General features: G+C 51.8%; 1 protein-coding gene across 1 annotated transcript in view; it reads left to right on the top strand.

The window, feature by feature from the left end:
- The first annotated feature begins 471 nt into the window (after nucleotides 1-471).
- STOX2 (storkhead box 2) overlaps nucleotides 472-6846 on the top strand; it is a 179437-nt gene continuing 173062 nt past the window's right edge. Inside the window, exon 1 of the mRNA XM_060246459.1 lies at nucleotides 472-877. Coding sequence (XP_060102442.1) covers nucleotides 472-877 — 406 coding nt within the window. The remainder of the gene's footprint in view (nucleotides 878-6846) is intronic.

Here is a 6846-nt window from a genome sequence, read left to right as displayed (position 1 = left end):
AGACGCTGGGCGCTCTGCACGGCTGTTTTTGGTACCTTTTCTCCAATGCGCGCACACACGCCCCGAAAGCGCGGGCAACCTTGCAAAGGCACGAGGGCAAGGCACTTCCAACGTTTATGTAATGTAAAAAAACGGCACACGCACAAATGTCCTGCGGGGAGGCGCGAACCAGCTGAAGTTGGGAGGAAGCGGGTTCCCGGTCAGGCGGAGGGGAGGCGACGCAGCGGGCGGAGCTGCCCTGCAGAGCGCCTAGGCTGGGAGGCAGGCCGGGCCCCCACGTGCAGCCCGAGGAAGGCGGGGCGGAGAGACGCTCAAGCTGCCGGCGGCCCGGCGGGGGCGGTCAGAGCGGAGCGGAGCAGAGCAGCGAGCGCCTGGGAGGCTTTGGCCGGCGCTCGCGCATGGCCCGGCTGCAGGTGGCGGGGCGCCAGGGCCGCCGCACGGTCTCCCCTTAAGGCTGCCTGGCGGGCGGCGATGCCGTGCAAGATGGAGAAGTTCCTGCAGATCGCGCCTCACTCCTTGGCCATCGTCCTGAGCCCCTACGGCGGCGGCGGTGGCGGCTCCGAGGCTGCCTCGCAGCGGCCCGCCAAACGCCGAGAGGAGCCGGCGGCGGCGGCGGGCGAGGAGGGCAAGCGGGCGGGGCGCGAGTTGGGGCGCCACCATATCGGCTACGAGATCTTCGCCGACTTCAAGCAGGAGAACATGCAGCACTTCTGGAACCAGAAGGTGACGGCGGCGGTGGCCGAGACCTTCTTCCTGGGCTGGATCGACGAGCAGGTGCTGCTGATCCAAGGCAAGGAGGAGCACCTGGAGGCGCTGCGCGAGGGCTGGACGCGCCGCTCCCTCAAGCCGCCCGCCGGCTTCCAAATCAAGTGCCTCGGTGAGCGAGGGAGGGAGGGAGGGACGGCGCCCCCCGGCGGAGGGGGTGGGGTGTGCGGGCGGAAGCGTGCGGCGCGCCTGGCCGGTGCCCACAGTCGCTCGCTGTGAAGTTTTTGTTCTTTCTGTTCAAGAGGAGGCTGCGGGAGGAGCAGGAGCAGGTCTGGGCCTGGCCTTCTTGCGAGTAAGCAGCCGGCTCTCCCCCCAACCCCCAGAGTTCGCTCTCCCGACCTTGTAGAATTCCCTCTCCGGTTTAATGACACCTTTCTGTGTCTGGTGTCAAATGATACCTTGTTGTAGCAGTTATGGGAAGGTGGAGGTTAGGGATGGGCAAAAAAAGAAAACCGGTAGTACCTGGATTCGGAAATATTGGGGGGGGGGGGGGGGATATGGAATCCCGTATATTTCTGAATTCTGTAGTCGGAATAGCTGCATATACGGTAGATGCGCGGCTATTTCCGAATATATGGCCCCATTATACCCTATGGGCCATTGAAATCAATGGCAAATAGGGTATATTTGAAGCCACATGGAGGGGAGGGGGTTTGAGGGAAAGCTCCCAAATTTGCAGGGAACTCTCCCCTACAAACCCCCCAAGTCCCAAAAAGATTGGGCCAAGGGGTCCTATTCCTGGGGCACCCAAAGCCAAACCTAACTTCACACCAGAGAATCTCTATAGGACCCAAATGCACTATATACCGCTATCTACTCTATGAACCCTGCCACACAAAACACAATCTGCTCAAGGTCTGCTCTGCAGACCTGGCTGCAGCAATCCCAGATGCTAGCTCTCCAGCCCTGCCCTCAAGAACGCGGGGAGAGCTGGCCAAGCACAACAAGCATGCTGCCTTTGGGTCTCTCACCCAGGTGCCAGCTTCCCTGCCGCAGAACACATTATCTACAGATGCCAGTTCTCCAGCCCTGCCCCAAACAACACGGGGAGAGCTGGCTAAGCACAACAAGCCTGCTGGTTCTGGGTCACTCACCCAGGTGCCAGCTTCCCTGCCACAGAACACACAATCTACAGATGCCAGCTCTCCAGCCCTGTCCCAAACAACATGGGGAGAGCTGGCCAAGCACAACAAGCCTGCTGGTTCTGGGTGCCAGGTGCCAGCTTCCCCCCCCTCCCCAAAACCAGAACCAGGAAAAGGGACAACAGGAGAAGGCCAAGAAACTCAACTGTTAAAAAGTGGACTTTTAAAGAATGAAAATTAGGCCAAACAGCCCCCCCCCACAGAACCAGAACCAAAAGAGAAAAGGAACAGCAGCACAACACAGCAGCAACAAATCAAACACAGAATCCTTTTAAAACAGTAAAAAACTTAACTTTTAACAATACAGGAACTTTACCAACCCCTCCCCCCCCAAAAAACCCCTTCATCCTAACCCCAAGAAATCCAAGCCACCCAAATCAGGAAAAGTGAAAGGACACTGCACTTTTAAAAGTCCTCTCACTAAAGTAAGATATGGGCAAATTGGCAAAAAACCCCACCCCAGGCCCCCTCCTCCAGCAGAACACCCTAACCCCAAATAAGCTACCCACCACCCAAATCTGGATGAGTAAAGGGACTCTGAGTCTTAAAAAGTCCTTTTACCAACTAAAATCAAAAAACAAGAACCTCAAGCTGTCTTACCTTAGACATCTTCTCTACTCCAGGCAAGTCTGGTAAGGCTGAGAGAGAGCAGCAGCAGCTGAGGCCAAGGGCTAGCACAGCACAATCTCTCTCTCACACCAACACACACCAACACAGCAGCAATGGAGGGGTCCAGCCAGGCAGACTCCTTAAAAAGGTTCTCTGGCCCTACAGAGAGCAGTTTCAAAAAATAGCACTGCTCTGTGATTGGCCAGACAACAGTGCTTACTTGGATACCCAAGTAAGCAAAAGATCAGAAGAACAGCAATGTTGCTGATGGCTGGGGGGATCAGCTACACAACAGCCCTGCAAAGCATGCATTTGCAATGCATTTTGCAAATGCATGCTCTGGATTGGCTGCTGGGGCTCCTCTTCCCCCTCCACCCCCCTGATCCCAGGGAGGCTATGGGAGAGACGGGAAAAGGCTACCAAAGGCGTGAAAGGAGGCAAACAGCTCCCCTGAGGCTGCAGAAGCCCCTTTCCCTCCTTTTCCATGGATTTCCATATACTTCCGAATATCTATACGGAAGTATATGGGGAGCCATACTTGGCTCCCGCATAATGGGCCCCAGTTGGATTCGGCTGTATGCGATTCCGTATACAGCTGAATCAGGGGTGATTTGGCGGTTGATTCGGTTCGGCCGAACCAAATGCACACCCCTAGTGGAGGTATACTGTGACTTCACAAAGCGGTTTGAGCCCTCAGACCTGTTTCCCTTTTCATTCACTGCCATCACAAGTGGCCCTTTAGTGGTCAGGAAAAGAATAGTCCTCCTCCGTTTCTCTGGAGCATCACAGAGAGAGGTGCCAGGCCATTAGATACAGGTTTGAGAGGAAAATTAGGGAGGAGAGTTCCCTTCCTTGGCCTATTCCAGGGGTGGCCACACTTGCTTAATGCAAGAGCCACAAAGAATAAACTTCAGATGTTTGAGAGCCACAAGACATGAACAAATACTACACACACTTTTTATTAAAACTCTTAATATTGGACTCAGTGGCGCAGCCAACTTATGTGCTCCCTGGGTTCTTGCACTCTTTCCCCACTCTAGGTGCCTGGGTGATCTCTGCGGTGGAAGAGAAGAGCTTGCAAGCCTGCCTATTTCCCTGCTTCACATAAGGTGGAAATAGTTGCCTACCTATGTGTCAGCACTCAGAGGCTAACTGAAGTCCTGTTGCTATGCACTTACTCAAGAGTAAGCCTCAACCTCCGAGAGCCGCACAATATGTGTGAAAGAGCCACATGTGGCTCCTGAGCCGCAGTTTGGCCACCCCTGGCCTATTACCTGACCCATCTGTATTCAGTTGTACCTGCCTTTTTGACAGGGGAATTTTGTTAAAACAGTTATGACTAATTGACATGTTAAAAGTGAGAAAAATAACGCACCCCAGGGCCAGCCCTAGACTGTCTGGCACCCTAGGCAAGGCTAACTTTTGGTGCCCCTCCCCATACTGATAATGTCACTGAGTCACGTTATCATTTGGCAGCCCTAGAAGGCCAGCGCCATAGGCAGTTGCCTGGTTTGCCCAGTGGCAGGGCTAGCCCTCTCCAGTCCCCCCCCCCAGTATGCAAATTTATCATAGATAGCGAAGTGTACATGGCCACCATTAAATCAGAGAGTGTGGCTGGCAGCTGTACTTCTCCGTATGGTGCATTTGCAATGTTGTAGTGACATCTGCAGCACTGATGGCACAACAGAATTCTCCTTCTACTTTCTCCTCAGACCCAAGTGTAGGATTACGTTTCAAGATTTTTGAAGATATGGATGAACACGATAAAATGTTCTTGCTTTCTATGAATTTTTAGGGGAATTTTAAAATAATCTTTTTTCTTAATTTTAAAATAATCTATCTGAATATTTATTGTATTGCTTCTTAGGGTTCTCTCTCACCTTTTGTCCCATATTGTAGACATTTTGAAGATTTCTTTAGGAACACTTCTTGGTGCTTTGTGAAGTAAGTCTCTTTACAATATAAGATGCATGTGTTTTTGAATTCTGTGAAGTTTTCTTAGATCGCACCAGGACAGTGTAACCTCTTTCTAACATCTGTAGATGGGAGCTGTTTTGTGGTACTTGTCATTCAAGTTAAGAATTCTGTGGCTTGAACACATTAACACTCCTGCCTTTGCCCCACAAGTCTGTTAGAGCAGGTGGCTAAACATTCTGTTTAAAAATCATTACTCAAGGTAACTGTGTTTGCATGGAGTGGAACTACCTGTGTGTAGAGAGTGCAGTGGAATGGTAACATTCTAGATTTTGGTCACCCAGTTATGCAGGAACTGACATTGATATAACGCTGTGGATTTTTTTTTGTTGCCTGAAACTGTCAATCAGGTTTTTATGCCTGAGTTGTTAACAGCATGTTGTGTTTTGTATTTCCTTAATTTTTCAAAGCAATTATGTTGAATTATTTATAATTGGTTGGTCAGTCAATTTCTCTTTAGGCTGTGGGGTCAGCAGTTCAAGTACTGTGTAATTTTCTTGATTTATTGTAGGCTCCCCCCTGCCTCACAAACGTTGATATGGGTTCACTGAGTGTCTGTCCCAATAAGGGCAGCAAATTGTCAGTGTTATTTAATGTAATGCAATGTCATGGATATTTGGCCTTTGTTGCCTAGCCACTGAAATACATTGGAGCACCCTGTGTTCATATTTTTAGATTGCTCTGCTCTTCAAAAATGTTGTTACTTGTATTTTTGGAGACTTAATGGGTAGATATGTGCAAAATGCCTCATTTTAGAAGAACATTGATAAACAGATTGTAAAATATGTGCTACTGCTGGACTCTTCCTCCCTTTTTTTGAACCTCCAACATCATTGATATTTAAAGGGCACTATGGATGCTATTCTTTTCCTGAGTGTAAGTTGCAGCATTATTTTGGACAGTGCTTCCGTGTAAACATACTCAAGTTGTCTATTATAAGTTTCAGAGAAGGACTTTCAGTATGGGTTTCACAGATGTGGGGTTTATATCCAATAATTGTTTCTAGTAACAAGTGAAATTTGGCTTTTTTACTTCCTGCTCCACAGAAGCAAGTTGTGTGTTTCTCTTGTACCTACTGTTCAGCTAGGATGTTTTGCAGAGGGGAAATGGCAGATGTGTGGGCATTGGTAGCATCTCCTGAGATTCAGCACATTGTTACTGATGCTGCATGCTAACAGGCTGTTGCCTGTCGCCACAGTGAAAGAAACATGCAGTAAAACTAAGGGACCATGGTGAACAAATTAGTCTAATAGAAAAAACACCATGTGTTGATTCAATATCAGCCCAATCCAGACATACGTGGCGGTCGGCATGCGCGAACAAGTGCAGGAGTTCACTGTCCTAGACAGCGGTTGGAATGTGTGTCTGGGAGTGGCCAGACCAAGTCTGAAAGACACCCCCTGGAGCCCCCCCCCAGTGTTGTCCTGCTGCTGCCCCCTGCTATGTGCAAGGAACACCTCCCCTGGGGGCTGCAGAACTCAGAGTGCAAACCACTGGGCATGCATCCGCTTCAGCGGCTCCCCCCCCAAGTGCCCAGCGCACAACAGCCCTGTGTGGTCGGGTGGGACATCAGCCCGGGCAGGCTGAGGGGTGGCACCTCCCTCTCCTGTCCAGCCACGCAGGGGCAGTGTAGCGGCTCATAGCCCATTCCCCCCCCCCCAAGAACCAAGTCTGCCCACCCTCCCAGGCATTCTCTCAGAGAGGCCACTGACAGAGCGGGGGATTTGCATCGGGAACGTGCAGCAGATGCCAAGCAGGAGAGACAACAGAGGGCACAGCTCAGACTTTATTTTTCCGGAACAGAGTGCAACAGTCTCCCTGGAGCGTGCTGGGCAGTCTTGCTGTGAGCGGGGCTCCATTCCAAGCGGCAGGCAGAAGCAGCTGAGGGAGTGGGGGGTGGTGGTGGAGCAACACACGCGGAAGCCTCTGTGTTGGAGTCCCATCTGCAAAACGGAGACAGAGTTCAAGAGCACCTGCGGGGGCGGCAGCTGGAAGAGCAGGCTGCATTTCAGCCAGGCGCTTTCTTAAAGGGACAGTCTCTGACCCACCTCCCCGCATCGGGGCAGCTGCCACATCCCTCCCCCTCGTGCCCTTCTAGGGGTTGGGAATGCAGCAGATGGCAGACCAAGGGAAGGGAGCATGCAGCAGCACAGGGGAGTGAGCGCACCAAATGCCCCCTGCTGGAGCCCACTGCTGGGTTCAAGTGCCAGAGATGCTTGCACACTGAGCAGTCGAGGGTGAGGGGAGGGGGAGGATGGGTGGTGGGGGGGAACAGTGGAACTTACCCAGCCATGGGCAACAGTCTTTCCATGCAGAGCCTCTGGGAGCCCGGAACCTGTGGAGACCTGGAAACAGT

This window comes from Heteronotia binoei, chromosome 9 (assembly GCF_032191835.1).
Source record: "Heteronotia binoei isolate CCM8104 ecotype False Entrance Well chromosome 9, APGP_CSIRO_Hbin_v1, whole genome shotgun sequence".
In the NCBI taxonomy this organism is placed as follows: Eukaryota; Metazoa; Chordata; class Lepidosauria; order Squamata; family Gekkonidae; genus Heteronotia; species Heteronotia binoei.
The sequence above is the reverse complement of the archived record's forward strand: the minus strand, read 5'-3'. Positions and strand labels throughout refer to the sequence as shown.